Source organism: Musa acuminata, chromosome BXJ3-3 (genome assembly GCF_036884655.1).
Source record: "Musa acuminata AAA Group cultivar baxijiao chromosome BXJ3-3, Cavendish_Baxijiao_AAA, whole genome shotgun sequence".
NCBI lineage: Eukaryota > Viridiplantae > Streptophyta > Magnoliopsida > Zingiberales > Musaceae > Musa > Musa acuminata.
Genome location: NC_088351.1, coordinates 427978 through 452308, shown reverse-complemented (window position 1 = coordinate 452308; position 24331 = coordinate 427978). Strand labels below are relative to the sequence as shown.

Below are 24331 nucleotides of genomic sequence, written 5' to 3'. Positions count from 1 at the left end.
GCCATGTTCATTATGATGCCTCATGACGATATCATTTAGTTCAAGTAAAGATTGCGGCCCCAAATTCACCATTTAATCTTGACAATCTAATGATGATTTGCTCCGGTTCCAAGGAGGCATTTGTGTGTTGACTGCTGCAAAGCTCCGCTCAGACCACCTGATCCAGTGTCCATTGCAGACTCTTCTTCTACTACGGAGGAAAAGATGGTTTCAGTTGGTGGGCTTTGCCCATCCCACTCCTCTTCACGGCAAGTGCCAAAGTGCCAAAGAGAAGAAAACAAACGTAAAAAGGAGCACAGTAGTCTCTCTCTCTCTCTCTCTCTCTCTCTTCGTTTGAGTCCTTTGGCCTTTTTATTATTTGCTCGAGGAATGACCTGTAATGGAATAAAGGAAGCTTTTCTGCTTAAACCAGGTCTCTTAGATTGAGAGGAAAAGTTGGAGAAAAGCACTGTCGTTAAGAGGGAGGACTAAGGTGCTTTAGTTGTATTAGGTGGTGTGGATTCAATAGTCTTTGGAGTGCTGAGACGGGCTTTGACGTTGGGTTTCTTCGTGGAGAGGGAGAGAGAGAGAGAGCAAAGCATTGATGAGAACTGGGCCAAGAGAACTAGTAGCTATCCGAACAGTAGGAAAGAGGAGCACTGCTACAGTTGGGAATTGGAAAAGAACAATGCCACCCATCTCTTCTTCTTCTTCTTCTCCATAGCTACCACCTCAAAAGCCAACTAAAATTGCTCCCAGGAACTCAGAGCAATGGCAGAGATGGAAGGCACAGATGATACTTGTACTCCAACAGAATCAACACCTTCCTCTCTCACTGCCATTGATCTGCTTCTGGAGAGGATGTGCCGCGGGTGATGGCGGCCGCATCGCCTGGGAGTCGCTTGAGCTCTCGCTGCCGAAGCAGGAGCCGACCACCCCAATGGGGCTCGGTGGCGATGAACAGTAGTGGAAAGCGGAAGACGAATGCTTGCGCTTGTGTCCAGTAATGGCGGCGCTCGCTGATTCCAGCATTAGCTGATGGCATTCTTCCACTTTTGCCTGTAGAGCAGTTGAGTCTACCCTTAAACAGAGTGCAGGCGGTAATAAGACATAGTGGCAAAAAGGACCAACCATTGGGACGTTGAGGAGGGAGATGAGGCAGTGACTTTCTTGAGCCGCCACCGCGGACGCTTGGAGTAGTGCCGCCGCTGCCCAGACCGATGAAGGAAACTGAACCCATCTCCAATCTTCGCCAAATAAACAGAGAATTCAGGAAATGGTGCGAAAGGGAATGAAAAGGACGCATTTTGAGGTTAACTCACCAGCTATTGCCGACAGGAGAGCCGCTTCACACCTCCGAGCCATGGCAATGCCGGTGGCGGCGGAGGGATCGGTGTTGGCGTTCTTTTCCTTAGAACGGAGGCGGGGGAGTAGGTGGTGGATGAATGAGAGGGGGGTGACGGGATTCATCCTCCAGCGGAGGGTGGCGAGAACCAGAAGCTCCATCCGCCTTATGGTCCTCGGCTCGAACACGTACTTCCCCTCCTCTGCTTGGAGATCGAGCAGGAGAGGGACGCGCGTCTCCTCCACCTTTGCCGCCAGGGAGAGGCAAGCGACGGCCGCAAGACGCCCCATCCATGGCTTGTCGTCTTGGAGCCGGAGCCCGCCGCCCGCGGCGCGGGAGAGGAAGCAGCGGTCGAGGTAGTTCACGGCGAGGACCGCCGTGAGGGGGGAGAAGGCGTGGCGCGCCGCAGCGCGCGACACCCACTCCACCGCATCCTTCCTCGCCGACCGGAGGTAGCAGCCGCCGCCATCGTCACTGGCGAGCTCGAGCTCGAGCGAGGACTCCCCTTCCTTGGCCGCGAGAGAACGAAGCACCTCCACCCAATCGTCCTCGGTAAGCGGCAGCAGTGCTTCCATTTGCTCCTCTTCTTCTTCTGCTAACACCAAGCTTTCTTCTGGGCTATCTTCTATAGCTAGTCGTAGGAGGAGGGGGAGACGGTGCTCCTCTTCTCCATTCCACTCAGGTTTTCTCCCTCTTCTCCTCCATGGAGAGGTTGAGGTTTCATTACACCATCCGCTGCCGTTTTATTCATTCATTCCATGTTTGCCATCGCTTGCCTGCCTTCTTTCTTTAGTCTCTTCGTTTTCTTTTATTTATAGGGGCTCGTTTTTGGCAACATGTGTTTGCTTTCAAGTGTTATTGCCAAAAACAAAACACGAACTTTTGTTTGTTCTGCTCGTAACGCTTAGAAGAAGAATCTGATTGATCTTATGGGATTAGCCAAATCTAGCTTAGTAGAACCCGATTAATCCATCAAAATCTATTGCTCCAACTGCACCTTAGATTCACTATGGCATGGAATCAGAGCTGATACAGGAGTGAAATCTAAGGGACAATCGAGCGCAAATCTTTTGATCTTTTCGTCCGAGAGCAGAGCAATTACATGGAATGGAATGGATCATCAATAGCAAATCGTCGAAGCGGAAAAACAACTTCACCGAGGTGATCGGACACAACCATGTCCCTTAATACTTCGGCAGAAGAGGTTACTGTGAGCACCTCAACCAATGGGAACTTCGGCTGTCCCAAGAAAAATATTAGAGTACTTTCAATCTCATTAACGCCATGACTGCTTAGATTTAAAGCAACAAATGGAGTTAATTAGGCAGGGTCAACTTGCCGATCTTAAGAGATGACGATATAATAACACAGTAAGAGAAGCAACTGTCGACTCACGTATTACCTTTGATAGTGTCGTTGTTAGTTGTAAGTTAATATGTGAGCTATATTAAATGTGACATATTATGTACTCTTTTTGTTTATTATTTATTTAATATTTTTTATTTTATATTATTTGTTACGTATATTGTGATGTCAATAGATTTGTCCAATGTGAATTGGATCGTGATGAGATTATGATAATGAGATTGATTTATCTTTAAACATAAATTCTAAATAATTTCGGTCATAGGTTCGAGAGGGACATCGAGATAACGGGACATACTTTTGTACTGTATACTTATCCATATGATAAAAATGACTGATCTCATAGTTGCTTATGTGAGGACATTATGTATACAGTGCAAGTGCTCATTGGAGAATAGTTCACTGACTGATTCGCTCATGGAATACTGAATGATTGAAGATACCTCATTATCAAATAGCGATTCTATCATCCTAGTGGTGTATCTGGTCTTAAACTTGAGACATCAAAGATGTTATATATGAGTACTACACTATTTGATATCCGACTTATAGGTTTGAAAGTTTCAGATCTGACACAACCGATCATCGAGAGTGACAACCAATCTTACGAGAGCAATTGAGTGTCGATAAATGATCATCTACTCTTAGTAACATGAGAGGAATATCTCATGTATTCTTGCTCAAGTAAATCCCTAGTCAGGGTCATTTGGATTGAGAGAAAGAGTTCTCCGAGAGAATCCGATTAGAACGAGACTCGAGTAGATTCTGTATGAGTCTGATAGTACCATACCCGATATATAATTTTTGGGATATTAGATGGATGAGGGACTATAGATATATAATAACTAAGGAAGACATGTCTAATGGATTGGATTCCCCTATATTGTTTGGAGACTACGACGTAGTAGCCTAGTACGTCTGTAGTCAATTAGTCGAATGAATTATTATGAAGATAATAATTCATTGAACCAGAAGGAGTTCTGATAGGTATGACTTATGACCAGCTCGATATTGAGCCTAAAAGGTCACACATATATGGTAGGTGCTACAACGAATAGAGGTTCAGATATGAGATATTCGTTGGAGCTCTTATCTTATTGAATATCTAATAAGCCATTGAATTATTGGATTCAAGATCCAATAAGAACCAATAAGAGATTATTGGGTAGAGACCTACTATTTATAAGAGGTCTCTATAAATAGGAGAGAACCAAAGGGCCATAGGCTAGATCTTTTTTGGCTACCACCTCCTATACTCATCTCTTCCTCTTCTTCTCAATCGATAGCCCTAGATTAGGACGTGTGAACAACAAAAAGGGTCAACCCCTTCTTGATCGTGTAGTGCGCATGGAAAGGTAGTTCCTGTAGCAATTTGAGAAGCGTCTTCACCGCATCTTCTGTGTGGATCACTACTAAAGAGGAGGATAATTTACCTTCTTCATCTTCTCGTATAGATTTATAGGTTTTCAGGGATATATAATCTCCCTAGGTTATATATATATATATATATATGTGTGTGTAGTTTTCGATTTTACGATTTTTCGGGCACCTATCTTCGCACGACAACAAGAAACTATTTTCTATAGGAAATTTAGGATTTTTATTTTTTGTTGTTCCACTACACATGTGATACTGCCTTAGGTTTTCTAATAAGGAGGAGAAGAACCAAGCCTCTAAGCAGGAGAGGAGGGTAATGGCCTCCTACAAGGAATCTGAGGGGTCCCAATGTAGCCTCTGGTACTCTAGCTAAGCTCCATACGAGTTCGAGTAACAAATCACTATTAATCACTTCAAGGTGAGGTATCCTTAGACCCTTATACGGAGCTTCCCTCGGATGTCGAAGTGCTTACTCCCACAAAGGTCCCATTCGATGATCACCTGGCATCTCCTCTAGCTCTGCCTTCTTCGGCTTGATGTAGTTGGGTCCTGGTGACCCTTCTATTTTGTTTTTGTTAACTCCTGTTTTATGGCATCCCCTTTGGGATGGCATTTGCTTTTGTAACTTGTTTTGTCCAATTTAATGAAAATCTCTTTGGGATGTATTATTGGCCTTTGGAATGATTCTTAAGTAGGGAATGTTCAGAGCCTTTCCATCTTGCTATTTCATAGGGTAGGAGCCCCTAAGTCTCGACTATCATCGGAGCGTCCCCTGAGAAGTTGTCAAGGGTCTAACTCTGTTACTCCCACAGGCGAGGGGGGGCTGAGCGCTAGTTTGAAAGCATCACGGGGCGGTGTTACCAAGGGTGGAGAGCCACATATGCATGCCCCCCTAGCATTGAAGCTTGAGGGGCGCTTTTGACGAGGTAAGCATGGGGCTCGCCTCCGCCCCTCGGGAAAGGGAGGAGGGGTCCTCCTTATCTAAAATGTTCACTAAGAAGAGCAATGGAAGGGTGCGCCTATGACATTCGACCCTCCTTCTAGTACCAGAATGATGGTGTTATGAGTACCTGCAATTGATAAGTCAGCCCGGTTGGTTCACTGTCAAAGGTACAAGCTCATCCAAGTGTCTCTTCTTGGCTAACATGGGAGACTCGGTAAGGTGAGACCGCATAGGTTGCTCGGTCGGAAGCCGTTCTACTGGTGAGGACCCAGTTTGGGATGATCGAGTAGGCGAACTAGGATCTTTCTGGCTATAAGGTTTTTTCCTAGGGGCTAGGTCATCTAGGTGTCTTGGACGATTGACAATCCTGCATGATAGGTTGGCGTCAAGGGTTGCTCAGTTAGCGAAGGGGAGAAGACAACATTAAAAGCTATATGACTAAGTACGTAGAGAGCCCCCTTCAAGCATATGGGTTCCTTTTTATATTTGATTCCTATGTCTTCTTACTAGTTGGTCTAAGATAAGATAAAGTAAATCACCTGATCATTCTAGTATATGATATTGATAAGAGAGGGTGATTATTGTCAGTTATTGATGCAATACATATTGAGATGTACTGTGACGCCATTTCGAGGCTGATGACTCGAAGTCCTGCTTAGATGTGAGCTTCCGTGACATATAAGCTGGCATGAGATAAAATCGTTCCTATCAACCTCGGAGAAAAAAAAAAGAAGCTATCATACCTTAGTAATCTCGATATGAATATTGAATGAATGATGAGGAAGAATCGTCGATAATATTGATCGAATCACCACTCATCCTTTGCTACACGACTACCCAGTGATTGCATTACGAAGTGTGGTGTGGAAGATTTAACATTAGAAAAATGATATTGACCTATTAGAAATCAAATCAGATAAGACCTACGAACTACTGTAATCAAAGCATATCCCATCTACCGAAAGCACTTATATAATAGTCGACGGTAAGAAAATCACAAAAGTCATGACATGATCGATTTGGAGCTTTCATTTGTTTGACATATCCATTCTATTTCCTCGACACGATCAAATTGGGTAACAAAGCATCTCATTTCTTTAATACGATCGAATCAGACCATAAAACATCTCTTATTTCTTTGAGATAATCAACATCTCTAAGTTATGAAACATTTTATTTTTTTGACGTCCACAAATCTAACGTTGAAGCATCTCGACTTTACAATATGACATAAATTATGATCATGAAATATCTCAACTCTATAACATGATCGAAATGCTATAAAGCATTTCGACTCCGTGATGCAGCTAAATGTGATTATAACTCGTCTCAAATATGTGATGCAGTCAAATCTAGCTGAAAAATATTTCATCTCTATAACACAATCACAATCATGAGATATTCATTCGATATCGTTGAATTTGTATCATAATTTTTTATGTCACATTGAAAGGTAGATGATACGGGAAAAAGGATAATTGCCAAATCAATATTAATCTAATACGAATTTGAATATTGCCAAAGGTCGTGTGCATCAATGATGCTTGATTTTTTGAATTACTCTTCATATATGATGATTTATTTGGATTTTTTTGAATTACTCTTCATTTATTTGATGGTCAAAGACAAGCATCAAAGGCGATACTAAAGCATTCATTTCATTTCATTTCGTTTCCTCTTTTGTCCTCCTCTCTTAATCAATAATAGTTTTCCTCTTCCTTTTACTATGCTCCGTATCAGTCCTTTCTTCCCCAATAAACTATCTTACTCCACAATAATAATAATTAATTAATTAATTATTATTATTATTATTAGACAACAATAAATAACGTGACGATTCAAAACAATATTACCCTTTACTCCACCTTTCTTCCCCAATAAACTATCTTACTCCACAATAATAATAATTATTTATTTATTTATTTATTATTATTATTATTAGGCAACAATAAATAACGTGACGATTCAAAACAATATTACCCTTTACCCCACCTACTTGAAACCCAATTCATCACCGTCTCTCCCCTCCTCTATAAAAGGCTTCCCGGCCATCAAAATCCCCACCTTTTCGACCCACCCACGACACGATGGCTTCGACAGCCTGCCTCGCCGCCCTCCTTCTCGTCCTCTTCGGGCTCGCGTCCGCTGCGTCGGACATGTCCATCATCTCCTACGACGAGGAGCACGGCGTCAAGGGTCTAGAGCGCAGCAAGGAGGAGATGCGGCGGATGTACGAGGGCTGGCTGATCAAGCACGGCCGGACGTACAACGCGCTTGGCGAGATGGAGAGGCGGTTCGAGATCTTCAAGGACAACCTCCGCTTCATCGACGCCCACAACGCCGAAGCCGACGCCGGCCTGCACCGGTACCGCCTCGGCCTCAACCGCTTCGCCGACCTCACCAACGAGGAGTACCGGACCGGTTTCCTCGGTACCAGACCCCGCGGCGCCGCCCGCAGAAACCGCGTGCCAAGCGACCGGTACCGTCTCGGCGACGGTGAGGAGCTGCCAGAATCCGTTGACTGGAGAGCGAAGGGCGCCGTCGCCGCCGTCAAGGACCAAGGCTACTGCGGTTAGAGCCCCCGCTTCTTTCTCCCCCGTCTTGTTCTCTTTCTCCCGCCTCCCGCCGTTGCTTTCGCCCTAAGCAAAGCGTCGCACTATTAAATTACAACCGTACCCTTGTTATATTGCACATTGACTCATGCTTGTCTGTTCACTCGCACCAGAATAACTGTTCGCACCATGTTTATGTGATACTGTTTTATCCGATAAAATATTGCCATGGCTCGTTTCTTGAAGTTGTCAGGCTTTGATTTAAATGAAATACTTATCATATGTTGGTACATTATATTTTTAACAACCTATTACTAGCTGCTGTCATGATTAGTTTTGCTGTTTTAATCTAAAAGTTTGAGGAAATGATGCATTCTAATGACTTCTTATATGTGTAAAGGAGACATGTGGGTATTGATGAGAAGGTACATTGAGGTAAAGGAAATTTATTTGAAACAATAAAAAGAAATTCAGATGTTACATGTTGTTACATAAAGATTTGGAAAAGAATTCATGCTATGACTTTAACTAATGTTCCTAATTTTGTTTGTACCAATACGAAGCTTATGGTGTTTATTGGGACACATACGATGGAGTGTCTCTTTTCATCCATTCAGATATGTACCAGTGTACCATGTGTTGATATATATTGATTCTTATCGGATTTGATATCCAAGATTTTAAATCATGATTTTAATGATTTATTATTAGTTGCTGCCATGATCGATTTTCTTACTGTAATTGGGAAGCTCAAGCGAGTGATGTTCATGATGATTATTGATGGCTGGTGAAGGGAGTTGCTGGGCGTTCTCGACAGTTGGTGCAGTGGAAGGGATCAATCAGATCGTGACAGGGGAGCTGATAACACTGTCAGAGCAGGAGCTGGTGGATTGTGACAACTCCTACAATATGGGCTGCAACGGTGGCCTCATGGACTATGCCTTTGAGTTCATCATCAACAATGGCGGCATCGACACTGAAGACGACTACCCCTACAAGGCCCGTAACGGCATGTGTGACCAAAACAAGGTACATACCCTTCGTTGATTGCACTCCCTACGTCTTTCTTCATGAGGAAGTGATCTCCTGATTGTATTTGTCTTGCTAATTTGTGACTGCAGAAGAATGCCAAGGTCGTCTCCATCGATGGGTATGAAGATGTCCCACAGAACGATGAGAAGGCCCTGCAGAAGGCTGTTGTGAACCAGCCTGTTAGTGTTGCTATTGAAGCGGGTGGCAGGGCATTCCAACTCTACCAATCGGTATGTGTTTTGTTGTTCGAACAATCATTTTCTTGTGAACTAACTAAATCTTGAATCTTGCATTTATGTTGGCAAGCATTGCTACCTTTTCTTCATCGAATCAATCTTACTTGTCATGTTTATGGTATACCTGTGAATAGTAAAGCTTATCAGATTCTACTCTAATTCTAGCATAAATAGCCATTTACTGGTATTCAAGATGAAATATGTTGGATATTGGTGATTCTTGTACTATTTAATTGACTTGGCACTGTAGAATTCATTTATTGAGGAATGAGTGTACTATTGGCTCTTGCAATTTCATTTGTTGTTATGTTAGATTGGAGAATTTATTGTAATATGACTTTAAGGTGTTAAAAGTTTTGAGTCATGTTATTGCTTTCATCCTTTATCTGATCAACCATCTGAGGTCTGATTGGTTGGAACTTGGATTTAACTTACATGATGATTTACACCATTTTTGTAGAACAATCATTATAAGATATTTGCATTTAATCAATGGATTCACATGTTCATGGTTCCTGTAACTAACAAGCTTATCATGAATGAGAATCCAATGAATTAGCATCATTGCACAAGAGAGCCCTTGTGATTATTTATTTTTCCTTTTGTTCTAGGATTCCTTGAGCTTTGCATCATTGACTTGTGGCATTTGGCTAGCGTTGCAGATCCTGTTAGCCATTTGCATATTGCAATGGGTACATTGAAGCTAACATCCAAATAACGAAATTGCTATTATCCCAATCAGTACCAGACCAGATAAGATGTCGCGTGTTATTTATATGTTGTCATTATTTTTTTATTTTTTTTTATGATATCAAACAATATGGCTCAAATATTATCATCCATTATATTAGTATCATACTGGTTTGATTGATTATCTTTATTGGTGTCGAATTGATATTTAAATGTTTCTTGACATAAACAATTCTAGCATTAGAGATTGTGTTTATCGGGTCATGCCATTTTAACTGACCCTCCTTTTGTAGGGTATATTTACTGGAAGATGCGGGACTAGGCTGGACCATGGTGTTGTAGTTGTAGGCTATGGCAGCGATAATGGCAAGGACTACTGGATTGTGAGGAACTCATGGGGAGGAGACTGGGGAGAGGCTGGCTACATCAGGATGGAGCGTAACATAAAGGCATCCACTGGCAAATGCGGTGTCGCTATGGAACCATCTTACCCGATAAAGAAGGGCAAGAACCCACCCCACCCTGGTCCATCCCCTCCCTCTCCGGTGAGCCCACCAACTGTCTGTGACGAGTACTACTCCTGCCCACCAGCCACCACCTGCTGTTGTCTCTATGAGTATGGCAGCTACTGCTTTGCGTGGGGGTGCTGCCCTCTGGAGGCGGCGATCTGCTGCGATGATCACTTCAGCTGCTGCCCTCATGACTACCCTGCTTGCAATGTTGGAGCTGGAACCTGTCAAATAGTAATTTCCTACTCTTTGAAAAGCTTGTCGTGATTAGCTATAATTATACTGATATAACCTTGGCCTTCTTTTGAGTGTCTTCTTAGACTTTCTGCAACTGGTGATTTATCTGCGGAATAGATTTCATTTGGTTTTGCTTGTTGCTTTAAGGACCATAGAGGAACAAAGCTTTTATTTAGTTGATTATTTTATCTTAAGCCAGAACCAAACTGAGCGAAGCAAAACCTATTAATTGGGATTTAAAATTTGGGATCAGTCAATGTAACTTACTGAGAGTTGTTTAATATTTTTAATAGAAATATGATATAAATGGAGTTTGGGAGGTATAGCTTCTCCTTGGAAAGGAAGAGCATTGTATTTCCTGTGAAGTATTGAATTAGGGCTAACAGCTAACATTTTCAGACTTAATCTTTCTTTTGTTCGAGAAATTAAAACATAACTAAATATGATCTTTTTTTATGTGCCAATAAATTGAGAGTTTTTTTTTCTAGTTCTTTTGATAAGATGTATAATATAAATTGAGAGGGAAGGGAGAGCATCATATTTCTTGTTAATGATATACTTAGGATTAACATATTCAGACTGATCCTTTCATCTTTTGTTTGGGAAATTAAACCCAACTAAATTATGTCCTTTCTTTATGTGCCAATAAAATGAGAGTTTTTATTTTATTTTATGTGCCAACAGTATATTCTTGTACCTTTTGTTTGAGAAATCACAAAAACCTAATTATATATGTTGTCTTTCTATGTGCTAACTAGGCTAAGTTAAGCTAGAAAGAGAAAATTAACCTTTGGATTGAACCAAATGTTGGGTTTTGCTTTTGGTTCCATACCCTCCACTTTTTTTTGTTAAAATCTATGTCTTGATTGTCTCTTCATGTTCAGCATCTTCTCGACCTAGTTTTCATAGTTATGATTCCTTATTGTCATGTCAAATATGCAGAGCAAAGACAATCCACTAGGAGTGAAGGCTCTTGTGCGCACACCTGCGAAACCCCTCTGGGCTTTCTCGGAGAAGAATAATGTTACACTAACATTACGACTTTGATTTGTTGAGCTGGAGAAGGAAGGAAGAAAGAAAGAAAAATATCTGCATTGCAAACTCATTTTTGTAAGTTCGGAACAAAAACTGGTTCTGATATATTTGACGCTTGGGCGGAGCTCATGTACGAAGTCACAGATTTCAAACATTAGACAAAACTTAAAGATAGTTGACTTGTTTTCTTCTTATATAGTGAACTTTTTATCTCTTCAATCTACTACCTGCTTGTAGTGTAAAATTGCTTGATGATTGCAGTACCTCTTTGGTGATGACATATTGCTCTTTTCTGGATTGCATAACCTACTTGTTTTTAGCATCAACGCTGCTTGAGTCATTCTTATCGTGTCATCAATTTATCGTGAATGATAAGGGTAAAAAAATAATTTCATAAGCGGTAGGCCACTAGCGATGTCAATGGCGCGCAAGATCGACGGCACACGAGGGGAAAGGGGAACTATACCTACGTAGAGCGGTCTCAAACTTGTCGATCGTGTCGTGCATGTTGGAGACGGATGTGATGGTAGGATGTGCCTCTGCATGACTCCCTCATGGAGTCTTATGTGACACATAAGGGAGTAATAGAATTCCACCACCTCGGGCACCCATCTCACGTTTGTTCAACTTGGACCCATTTGTGACACATATAATCCAACTTGGACCCATTTGTGACACATATAATCCATTAGCCTTAGACTCTAATGGCTCTCCTTCCTTTGCTTGATCTGGCCCAATTGTTGAATGAATATGGTCGGTTGATTAGTTTAGATCGTTTCAGGATGATTTTGAACCGTATGAGTAGTTCAAACTTATTTAATCTAAATTTAACTCAATCAAGTCCAAATTACATTAGTCTAGGATGATTAAAAAATGATTAAGGAGTAGAGGTTGGTTTAATTAGGTTTTAATTAAATCGAGTTTGATTCAAGTTAATTGGATTGATTATGCTTGGGTTCAAGTCAGTTAAAAACTAATTAATATTTTTTGACAGTGGTGATGTTATCCCGAGATAACATGACTTATTATAAGATGATTATATTTTTCTGTCAATGATTGGTAGGGCAATTCCCTTTCAACATAAGTGAGCTATTAGACATGACAAGTAAACGTTTTCTCTATTCGTTATTAGAAGAAATGTGATCTTATTTTAGTGAGATGACTTATTAATTTTATTTATAGATATGTATTTATTTATATATATTTCAAAGTTGAATAATAGGGATTTCTACCCTATGCAAAATTATTTTATATTATTTTTTTTAATTTTGATCATAGCCTTCTAATAGTAGTATACTAGAAACACTATTAGATAATAAAACGTATAACTACTTGTTTGACTTTTATTTTGATGGATAAATTAATTATAATAAAATTTTATAATTTATGTCTCTCAATAAAATGATATTAATATTTTGCTTTTAATGTAACATGTGAAAATATATTATAATCTTGTGTAAAAAAAAATTTAGGATATGATATATATATATTTTTTATAGCATTAGAGTTATTGAGCGAGCTTAAGGATGTGGAGTTATTATTAGACTAATTTTTTTTATGGACTATACTAAGATTTGATTTGAACTATGCTAAATGTTGATGAGGACGTCAAATTCTAATATCTAAATTAGTTTAGTTTTACATCGAAAGCGAGCTAAAACAAATATTAATTTATAAAAAAATTGATGAGTATATTATTATCGATTACAAGTTGGTAATTTTGATTGACAGTTCTCATCTTATTTCAAGTCAACCTAACTTCTCTTTCCCTATGTTCTCTTATCTAAGAAAGAGTTATATATGTCTTCTCATCGTAAAAATACGAGAGGATAGTTCTATCGGAGAAAACATGTCAGGCGTGACTTTCTTATTCCATAGCACGCCGCTTTACCATTCATTCTTAGCGGACACACACATCACTCAAGCAGGAGCTACATAGGTTTATACGTGGATACATACCCCATTAACGTGGATACATACCCCATAGGAGCTACATTGGTTTTATTATGCTAATCCTCCTGTCAGTTGTACCATTGAGCTGATCCTTCAATTTAGCCTAAGATTCAATCTCATTAACATTATTGACAAATATATTTTTCTCTTAATAATAATAAGTTTCATCTTTATCTTTCCCAATCGAAAGCAGCTAAGTTCCTTCTCTCACTTCCATAGATAATAAATAGAATGCACTTAATATTCGATAGAGAGTTCAAAAGAGGAAAAGAACAATGTCTACCTAAAACGCACCCCCAAATAGTTGGGATAAGTAGTTGATTTCATGAGTAGAATTCATCTCATTCATAAATGTACCACATGTCATTCATAAACACCACCGACCGACGGTCAACCGAAGGAACATGCAATTATCCAGATTATGGGTTAATATTGCCGGTTGAAAGATACGTGACACACGTATTTGGCACATTAATTAGTTAGTTGTACGTATCGCATCGCATCATTGGCCATAACTAAGACACGTATGATCCCACTTAAATTAGAGGATGGCCACACCTATGTACCTATGCCATGGTTTGGTTTGCTTTCTTTTTCTTTGTACATCTAATTATGACTTGTCTTATCGTAATTATTATGTATCATAATATCAATTTAGATAGTGTCTTCCGCTTTGTCCCTACCAATACAAGAGTTTTGAATTTAGTATAGGCTAACATAACATTAGTTCGATGCTAATACATTAGGGGATGACCATACCTATGTACCTATGTCATGTTTTTCTTTCGCTTTCCCTTTTCTTGTACGTCTAATTATGACTTGTCTTATCATAATTATGTATCATAATAATATCAATTTAGATAGTGTCTTTCCCTTGTCTGTCCCTACCAAGTAGAAGACAGACTTTTGAATTTCGTATAGGCTAACATGAGGATCCGATTCATCCTACCTAAACATTAGTTTGATAATAATATATTAGATCCACTCGTCAAAGGTTTATAATCTCATTTGATAATGGTAACACACAGAGCTTACTCTATAAAAAAAATTGTTAGCGGTTCAACCGATGACATAAGTGATCTAAGATTTAATTAGGTTGATGTGAAGTCGTAAGTATCATATGTAGTGTAAGGTGTTATAGACATGTGTGGAGAGTTGACCGTGTGTTCTTATTATTCGTGGAGATCAAGTACGTCCTCTTTCTTTCTTTTATACTAGTGATATAATCCTAAAATGAAAAGATTATATATATATATATATATATATATAATTGATATCTTCAAATTTTTTTTTAATGACCAGAAAAAGTTTGAACCCAAATACTTTTGGGGAAATTCCTCAAAAAAAAAAAAGAAAAAAAACTTGTTTTCATTTATTACATAACATATTCATTATTTCTTAAAAGATGAAATTGTCACTGGTCGAGGTGGGTGGCCTCTTTGGGAGAGTGATTGATGATAGGTAGCCTCCGGTTGTACCAGCCAGTCATGGTGAAATTGGCGAAGTCACAACTTGGGCTTGTACGAGCCGGTCTTGAAGTCGTTGTCGTCCCCGACCTCTACTCTTCGATGCTTCCCCCATCTTTTACTTACCTTTCTCGAGACCCAGTTGTAGGTGCTCCACCATCACTCGTCGTAATGCTATCGTCACCGACGAAATGAAATTAGAGATGTTTGTGCCTCCACACTTCTCTAGAACCCTTTATTCCTTGCAGTGAACAAGGGGTGGAGGTGGCAGGGTGCGAAGAAATCTCTCTATTTTATTAAGAATAAATTCTTTTTCTGTTGAGGAAATTTTTTTTTAATATAAATTTTTTCACTTCTTCGATAAAACTGTGTAAGCCCACTCGGTTTACTTCAACCTCAAGCCTCGCAAGGACACGTGCATCTGCTACCTGAACCCATGCTTCGTGCATTAATGGCAGCGACCGATGGGTTTGTAGGACTAGTTGGAGCCATTAAGGATCGCTACAGTTGGACGCATGGGAGAGTCCTGCTATGCGTCCGGACCACGCCGGCTGCTTCCCCTCGTGACATGTTGAGAGATCGCACGCAGTTAGGCATAGATTGGACGGCGCAATCGCCACTGGTTGTGGCCATGGCTTCGAGGTTAGACTTCACAGCAGGGCAACATTTAAAAGGCCAAGTAATGGAATGTTAGGGAGATGATAGTCTCCCACTTCATCTTCTCTGATCTTATCTCATCCTATATAAAGAGAGAGTGAGTGCAACTGCCTCATCATCACACGTCGCATGTGAGAGAGAGAAGGACGAAAATTTCAATATCTCTCCAGGGCCATCCATCCATCTCTCTCTCTCTCTCTCTCTCCTTTGCTGCAGAGGAAATGGCTGCTCCTTTGTCTTCCTGGCCCTGGGCGAGCTTGGGAATCTACAAGGCATGGAATCCTTCCATGTGCGATCCTTCTCTCCAATGAATACTGATGTCTGAGACTTGGTGTACGTTATTGCAGTATGTGTTATGTGGACCTCTTGTCGCCATGGCTGCCCGAGAATGGAGGGATGGGAGAGCAGGCGGGTGGTGGCTGCATCTTCTGCTACTCTTCGTCCTCAGAAGCCTCACGTACCAGCTATGGTACTCCTTCGCCAACATGCTCTTCCTCACCCGGACGCGTCGGGTGATCAAAGACGGCGTCGAGTTCAAGCAGATCGACAGTGAGTGGGACTGGTACGTCTCCACCCTCCATCTTCATGCTTCGTGGGAACAAGATGGATCCTTTGGTTCTTGATCCCGTCTTAGTTTTCCTTCTCCAGGGATAACTTCCTCATCCTCCAAGCTCTCCTCGGATCCGTCGTCTTGTGTCGTGCTCCATCCTTGGAAGAGCTCCCTCTTCTGCGGCTCAAGGGGTGCGTCATCGCGCTGGTCCTCCATGTGGGGGTCTCCGAGCCTTTGTTCTACATGGCGCACAGGTGCTTCCACGGAGGCTACCTCTTCACCCACTACCACTCCATCCACCACTCCTCGCCGGTGCCACAGCCCATTACAGGTACGTACACGAAACATCCGCTTCTTTCCTCCCACGTGCATCTGATGAACCGACTGTTGATCGCTGGACCAGCCGGGTTTGGCACGCTATTGGAGAACCTCGTCCTGAGTGCGGCGATGGCGGCGCCGCTGCTTGGGCCGTTCGCCACGGGGCATGGCTCCGCGAGCTTGGCGTATGGCTACGTCCTCGTCTTCGACTTCCTGCGGTGCATGGGATACAGCAACGTGGAGGTGTTGCCTTCCAGGCTCTTCGAGGCCCTACCCGCCCTCAGATACCTTCTCTACTCCCCTACGTAAGTCATGTCATCCCCCTCGTCGAACCCATTGTTTGCGTCACGTTGCATAGCATCTCTCACAATAGTTTGGTGATTCCTAGGTCACTTGACAGAGCACCCACCCACTTGTGGCCCGAGGAACAGACGTCAAAACAAAACTAGTGTGTTTTGCTTGAAGGTTATGCTCCCTCTTCTCTACATTAGGGACACATGAAACGGTGACACGCTCCATAGAGTCAACGAGGCAGACATCCTGTTAGTTGTAGTGACAATTATGCATTAAATATGTATTAGTTTCGAATTAATGGGGTTGTTTTGAATCAATAGTGAAAGCAATTATCTAACAAAGCTGGCTAGTGTCGTAGGAAAATTATATATACTATGTCATCCGATTTAGATGTTAGAATAGATGAGGTTACAATCTCACACCCAGAAGTGAGGTGTAGAACTTCTAGGATGAGATTTCAAATCATTAAAGATGAAGCAGTAATATACTTACCAGAACTTACACATTTGAAATCTCGGACCCTCAAACTTAAGGATGATTAAGTCAGATACACCATCCCCAGATAAATATTTTAGGTTTGATTATGTATATTATTTGCTAGCTTAAAACTTTTAGATGGAATGTTTGCTGGGGAAGTTTGCTGCATTAGCAAATGTGGTTCTGCTAAAATTTGAGATGAACACAGCTATGCTAGTGCATGCTAGATCAGGTTCAGAGCTGAGAATTGTTGGAGGATAACAGCAACTGATGATGCACACTTCTGAGTTTGTGAGCAGGTATCTGAGCCTCCACCACAAGGAGAAGAACTGCAACTTCTGCCTTTTCATGCCTCTGTTTGATATCCTGGGGAAGACAGCAAACAACAAGTCATGGGACTTGCAGAAGGAGATCAGCTCAGGTGTGTTTGTACACAATCTTCACAATAAGATCTGCACATAGGCATGGTCTTGACAGAATTGTCTGATATGAGATGTTGATGCTGTATGCTTGTTCATCATGATGTGTTTGCTTCATGTCTTGATGCAGGGAAGAAGATCCGAGCACCTGACTTTGTCTTCCTCGCGCACGTCATCGATGTCTTCTCTTCCATGCACGTACCCTTCGTGTTCCGATCCCTCTCCTCGATGCCCTTCATCAACTACATCTTTTTGCCGGTGTTTTGGCCAATCGCGTTCCTGTTTATGCTCTTCCTGTGGGCGTTCTCCAAGACCTTCTTGCTCTCATTCTACACCCTAAGAGGTCATCTGCACCAGACATGGATAGTCCCCAGATACGGGTTTCAGGTACTGCTCGGTTCTTCCTCGTCTCCTTCAGATTGCCACAGAAAACCTCTGTAATTGGTTGCACTCCGTGGCTTGTTGCAGTACTTCTTGCCATTCGCCAGAGAGGGCATCAATGATCAGATCGAGCTCGCAATACTGAGAGCTGACAAGCTGGGCGTAAAGGTCCTCAGTCTTGCAGCATTGAACAAGGTTGGTTGCTGCCATGATTTCATGTCCATCATCAACCACACTGACGCATTCTTGCCTGCAGAACGAATCACTTAATGGTGGTGGCACGTTGTTCATTAGCAAGCATCCTGATCTGAGAGTTCGAGTTGTCCATGGCAACACCCTGACGGCAGCCATCATCCTCAACGAGATCCCCATGGATGTGAAAGAGGTGTTCTTGACAGGGGCTACATCGAAGCTGGGAAGAGCCATTGCGCTCTATCTCTGCAGGAAGAACATCCGAGTCCTGGTAAGTTCACCATTCCCTCATGCTTGATCTAGGAGAAGATATCATTTGGGACTATTTCTGAATCGGATCACATCAACAGATGCTGACTCTATCAACCGAGAGGTTTGTCAAGATCCAGAAGGAGGTCCCAGCAGACTACCAGCACTATCTGGTTCAAGTCACCAAGTATCAAGCGGCACAAAATTGCAAGGTAGGATCTTGTACCTGTGAGTTTTTGTTGTTGATGATGATTCCTGGAAAGCAGAGGATGAGAGCATGTGTTGCTGCAGACATGGATCATTGGGAAGTGGCTGTTGCTGAGGGAGCAGCGGTGGGCACCGCCCGGCACACACTTCCACCAGTTCGTGGTGCCTCCGGTCATCGGCTTCAGGCGGGACTGCACCTATGGGAATCTGGCCGCCATGAGGCTTCCCAAGGATGTCCAGGGACTTGGATCCTGTGAGGTATGATCTGCTACTGCAAGCTCAAGTTGTAGAATGAAGCAGGAAGTGGTGCTCACCATTGTTTTCTTCTCTTCACAGTACACTATGGAGCGGGGCATCGTGCACGCCTGCCATGCCGGAGGCATCGTCCATTGCCTGGAAGGTTGGACGCATCATGAGGTCGGAGCCATTGACGTTGACCGCATCGATGTGGTGTGGAACGCCGCATTGAAGCATGGCCTGCAACCAGTTTGACACATGGAACTCATCATACATTTTACAGTATTCCTTGCTCAAGATACAACAAGTCTATATATGTATGCATATATCTATGGCTTTCACATAGAAAAATCTGAAACAACATAGTGTAATTTTTTTTCATGTTGGTGTGAGACTAATCATAATAATAGCAAGAAGACACTGCCTGGTCATTAAGTTAAAAGTGGATTATTTTAGCAGATGAACATGTTTTCTGCTTTCCTGGCTTTAGGTTTTGCTTACAGGAAGTAAAGGTTTCTTCATGGGCAGTGCATCCCAACGAAATCATCAGTTGATCGATCCAGCTGAGTGTGTTCAAGAAATAATAACAGAGAAGTGGAAGGATTCAACTTTGAGGAAAATGAATCTAAAAGAGAATTGACACAAGATAACACTGATAAGACTGAGAAAGGTTGACACTGATAACATCTAGATTGAAAGCTGTCAAATCTGAGAAGAAATCAGGGAGTTATGATTTCAATCATATCCTTCTTTAGGAAATCCAATTTCACGATTAATTAAGGCCAAAAAGTCGAATAGAACACAAGAAAAAAACCCTACAACTGATCTAAGAAAAAGAACAGGTCATTCTCATAACCCGGCTTAATGAGATAACTGGTCTATTAACTTCGTTGAGCTTGAACTACTGTCCTAAAATATTTAAGCTGAAGTTAATAATAATACACCCATCAGACATTTATAAGTCAATCTTAATCTTAGCCCACTTCTAATGTGAAACTGATGTGGTGTTACATTCATTGAGTCTAATTCTTTCATCTAGAATCAATAATGAAAATTCATGTCAATTCATAGAGATATACACCTCATAAGCTTCATTGCTCCTCACAGATGCTCCATAGAAATCATTATATTAACTTAGGCAAAGCATGGAAAGATGAGCATAAGGAAAGTTGAATAAGATGGCCAAAAAACAAGGGACTAAGTGACCTCACCTGGAAATAGATTGCCTTAGCAGCTTTCATCTCAGCATCGAATAGAAGGATTGCAACCTGGAATCAGCAATTCCTCAATCACCTTGAAATCTATGCCACCAGCAAGAACCATTACCAGCCACTTCGCTAAAATAGAAAGGTGCTTTCAGCAGATCAATACCAATGTCCTAAAAAATCACAGAATAAAGCACACAACCTATTCCCACATCTCTAGGGGTAAAAGTTTTCTTAACCAAAAAATACTTCAAAATCTTGACATCTGGCTGCTCACTTCATCCTGCCTATTTAATGGGTTCATTTCATGAGATCTTGAACTCAAAAATATTTGATTCTTTGTTGGCATGACTCTCATCTCTAATTGAAGGCTATTGTCCTGATCAGTCACGATTTCTGATTCATAATAATGAGTATATGACTCACTTGGTAACTGGAGAACATCAATGATTATTAGATACAACATGCAAAAATTTAAGAAGCTTACGAAGATAATCACATAAAACTGCACCAGTAGTTACCAACATTCTAAATTCTCTAGAGGTTACAAGCAAGAAATATCTAGATGACATGCATGTCCTCCTAAAAGGTAAAGAGAGAAGAGATGAAGATCAAAATGTCTAAAATCCAGATTTAAGAGCTCTGTTGTACTCTCTAAATGTATACATATTCCAGAATGTATGCACCGTCACACCTAAACTAATATAATGTACATTAACATCACTATGACCCCAAGATTGGTCTTCGGTGAACATCTTCAAGAGTCTCAATGACAGGGAGGGAATAAGTCGATGCAAACATATACTAAGAACATGAGTGTATTTATTCGATTAAAATAGAATTATACATAGCTTAGCTTTGTTTATTAAGTAGATACAAAGCACTGGTACTAGAAGTTGTGATATTAACTATTTTAAGCACCATAGGGAAATCCGTTAAAACAACCATATCTGTCACAAAGGTTTCACCTTGTTTGATGCAGGAGAAGTGTTTGTAGGATGAATTAAAATTGTTGATGAAAGGATTGTTTAGATAAATTAATTTCAGTATTCTTCCAAAACAGAAAAAAAATATTTGATGAATTATTTTATGCAAATTATAGACAAGGCATTATGTGTATCAATAACAAATATACAAGCATCCAAAATTGGATGAAATAAAACCACAATTATCTAAGGGATATATTTGTATTCTCTTCAATTTACCTCAAGTTAAAATTTAGATTTATCAACTAGAGAAAAGCTGATACAAGTTAACTCTTCTTCTAAAAGCTAAACCGCTATATATATAACACCAGATGCGCATTTGCGATTCTAATGTTCCTGGCAAATTGAACCCTTCAAGTAGACTAAATGCTGGAAAAAAATCTGTAGTATCTGAAAGTTCAGCAAATTCACTGCAGGCGGATAAATCAAATCATATAAACTATAAATAAATCCCATTGTTCAATCACTAAATCCACCCCAAGGAAGTAGAAAACCCTAGCTACGATACAAAATCAAAACCATGCAAAAATATGAACTTTAACCAAACAAGCAAAACCCTCGACCGACAAAGGGCTCCTCAGCAATGTTGACCGACAGGGCCACGCCGACACCGCCATCGTGCCGGAGGACGGCGAAATCGGAGGGCTCGAGGAAGGCAACTCCTAAGGCAGCGGAATCGGTGCAGGAGGCGACGAGTCTGCTGCCTCGATTATCGCGGCCAACGTCATGCTGATAACTGTCGGATCCGACTGCATACCTCGACGGATCGCTCTAAGCGGGCGGGTAGTCTTACGATGCTGAAGGACGCCACCAAGGCGAACAAGGAGAGAAACAGAAGCTAACCGAAGCGGCTAAAGGTGCAGGACGACCTCGTGGCGGAAAGAAGGAAGAACGAGGGGTTGAAACCCTTCAAAAGCCCGTTTTGGGTTGGTAATATCGTAACTAACTGAATGTCGAGTGGTAGAGATCAAGCAATTACGGCGATTGGACTCCGAGATTACTGAGGTTAATTAGATATTAAAGATACTAATATTTAGCATCCGATCGCTATGCTTAAAAAAAATTATATTGAAAACTATATACTTACTAACATATTTAATTTTGTTTCTCCTCGAGTTAACGGACAGAAGATATCGCATGCGCTGACAGATAAAATAAAAGACACTAATTAAGGGATAAAAAAATAATTTCATAATCACTATTCTCTCCGTCCAAAGATATTAATTTCATAGTGAAAGCTTTTCTATCCTTCTCCGGCTTTGTCCTCCTCTCTCTGGCTTTGCTATCCTTTTGAACAACCTATTACGAGAAAAAAACTTTAATTAAATCTCGAAAGCTTCTTCATGAGCAACCTCATTGAGGGTGGCAGCCATCTTGCCGATGCTGCTTGAAAGGCAACCATGGATCTTGTTGTTAGTGACGACAAAGACTTTGAACTTACCAAAGTTGTCAGATATCTGAGGGCTAAAACGGTCATCGTTCGAGAATATGGTGTCAAGCTCCTTATCGAAGAGTATCAGCGACTGCACTCCCTCGAAGTCATTAAACCAAAGGATGAGGTACTTAACCGATAGAAGGTGAAGGACAATGTTTGGGAATGGGCCGACGAAGCGATTGTTGTTAGCGTCGAGCTCGTGGAGGAGTTTGAGACGAGATATTTTGGGGGATGATGTCGTAGAAGCAATTAGAGTTGATGAGGAGGATGACGACGTCAATCAAGAGGTCGAGTTCTGCGGGAAGGTACCCGACAATATTGACTTCATTAAGGTCGATGTTGGTGATGACTTTGACTAAGGGGTCGTTAGGCATCACAGTCCATAAGACACCATGATAGCCGCACACGATGGGGTCGACCTAGTTGCTAGTGAAGTTATGGGGGTTGTAGTACATTGCCTTCTTTCATACCTTTAGAGTGACATAGGCACGATGAAGGTGGGGATTGATGATGGCGACACCGATCTCAACATCAAACACGAAGTCATTAGGGAGGCTTCCCTTCTTCAAGAGGGCCATGAGTTGATGGTGCACGATAGAGGCATTCTTGACATTGGAGAGAGCCGAGGAAAGAAACGAGAGAGAAGAGAAGCAAAGTAGGATAGCAAAGCTTTCACAAAAGTTACGCTTATGTGAAATTAATTTCTTTTGATGATGAGAATAGCGAATGCCGAATTACCTTGTTATCTATTTTTTAACGTCATTTTCTATACATATACATAGTAGGGAGAAATAAGATTAAATGTTTCACTTTATAATGATTACAATATAAATTTTTAAAATATAGGGATTGAGATACTAAACATAACTAACTACGTGGGATAACCTATAATTAGCCTAGATTATTACTCGAGCTTATTAGAGTCATTGGAATAGAGATAATTATATATTTCTCTCATAGTTAACTATGATTAGTATCTCAATCATTATACTTTGAAAAATAATATTGGATTCCCATACTGTAAAATATTTAATCATAATTCTCTTTACGTCCTTCGATAAAAAAAAAACCACATGCAAAAAGATGTCAATGAAAAGTATAAAAACATAATTTTATTATCTTTTAAATTATTAATTATATAAAAACTTCACCATTCCTCTTCCCCTCCGCCCGCCGCACTTGTACGCCCGCCGCTCACCCGCCGCACCTTATTACAAAAGGATATCTCCGATACTCTCTACTCTCGGCCCTCGCTCGTTGCTGAGGTCTCGAAGACCACTGTCAATGAGCTCCGCAAGCTCAAGCTTGGTTTCTACAGCTTCTGCCCGCGTCCGGTCCTCCAAGGCAACTGCCACCACCTTCACCACTATGTTGGGCTGATGGCCCATATTCAGCCCATGTGGGCTTTATCAGCCCACAGCCCACACCCCCTCTTAACCTAACCCTAATTAAGATTAGGGGGGTGTGGTGGCTACGTTTTAGAGGCAGATTAAAGCTATAAAAAGGCAGCAACGAGGCAGATCTTAGGAGCCACGAAATTCCAAAGAGAAGAAGGAGAACAAGGCAGAAAAGGAAGAGAAAGAAAGGGAAGAAGACAAGGACAACGCAGAGAGACTGTTCACAATCATCTAGCAGTTTTCTCATCTCAGGTTAGATCAAATCTATAGTAGACTCTTGCTGTGATTACTTGGGGAGGTTTTAGATATTGTGGGCAGTGACGTGATCCTTGTATCCCAGTTATTCTCTTGTGGTTGTTGCTAGGGTTTTGGGCAAGAGATTGAGATTTGTATATTCATTATTCTCATAGTGGATTATCTCTAGTTTGCCCCGTGGTTTTTACCCTTCACATTGAAGGGGTTTTCCACGTATATCTTGGTGTTCTGTTTGATTGTGTTTCCATTTTATTCCGCTGCGTATTTTGGTCTTCTAGTATTTGTTCATATACAAAGGTTATTCCTGTTTATATCCCCATCAACTAGTATCAGAGCGGGGGTTTTGGTGATTT

General features: G+C 41.2%; 3 protein-coding genes across 3 annotated transcripts; 2 read left to right on the top strand and 1 right to left on the bottom strand.

Annotated features, from left to right (window-relative positions):
* Nucleotides 1–355: 355 nt before the first annotated feature.
* LOC103977244 (cyclin-D3-2-like) lies at nt 356–2183 on the bottom strand. Its single transcript, XM_009392708.3, has 3 exons — nt 1302–2183; nt 1111–1226; nt 356–1038 (listed from the first exon to the last, which is right to left on the bottom strand). Exons 1-3 carry the CDS (start codon nt 1897–1899, stop codon nt 796–798), a joined length of 957 nt encoding a protein of 318 aa, XP_009390983.2. The 5' UTR covers nt 1900–2183; the 3' UTR covers nt 356–795.
* A 4844-nt stretch (nt 2184–7027) lies between these two features.
* Nucleotides 7028–11519, top strand: LOC135633402 (oryzain alpha chain-like). Its single transcript, XM_065142817.1, has 5 exons — nt 7028–7580; nt 8355–8590; nt 8683–8823; nt 9813–10262; nt 11208–11519. Exons 1-5 carry the CDS (start codon nt 7097–7099, stop codon nt 11310–11312), a joined length of 1416 nt encoding a protein of 471 aa, XP_064998889.1. The 5' UTR covers nt 7028–7096; the 3' UTR covers nt 11313–11519.
* Nucleotides 11520–15331: 3812 nt separating this feature from the next.
* Nucleotides 15332–19158, top strand: LOC135632853 (very-long-chain aldehyde decarbonylase GL1-2-like). Its single transcript, XM_065141685.1, has 11 exons — nt 15332–15648; nt 15724–15938; nt 16025–16257; nt 16330–16549; nt 17315–17436; nt 17565–17821; nt 17903–18010; nt 18072–18278; nt 18358–18468; nt 18548–18721; nt 18800–19158. Exons 1-11 carry the CDS (start codon nt 15598–15600, stop codon nt 18953–18955), a joined length of 1854 nt encoding a protein of 617 aa, XP_064997757.1. The 5' UTR covers nt 15332–15597; the 3' UTR covers nt 18956–19158.
* The last annotated feature ends 5173 nt before the right edge of the window (nt 19159–24331 follow it).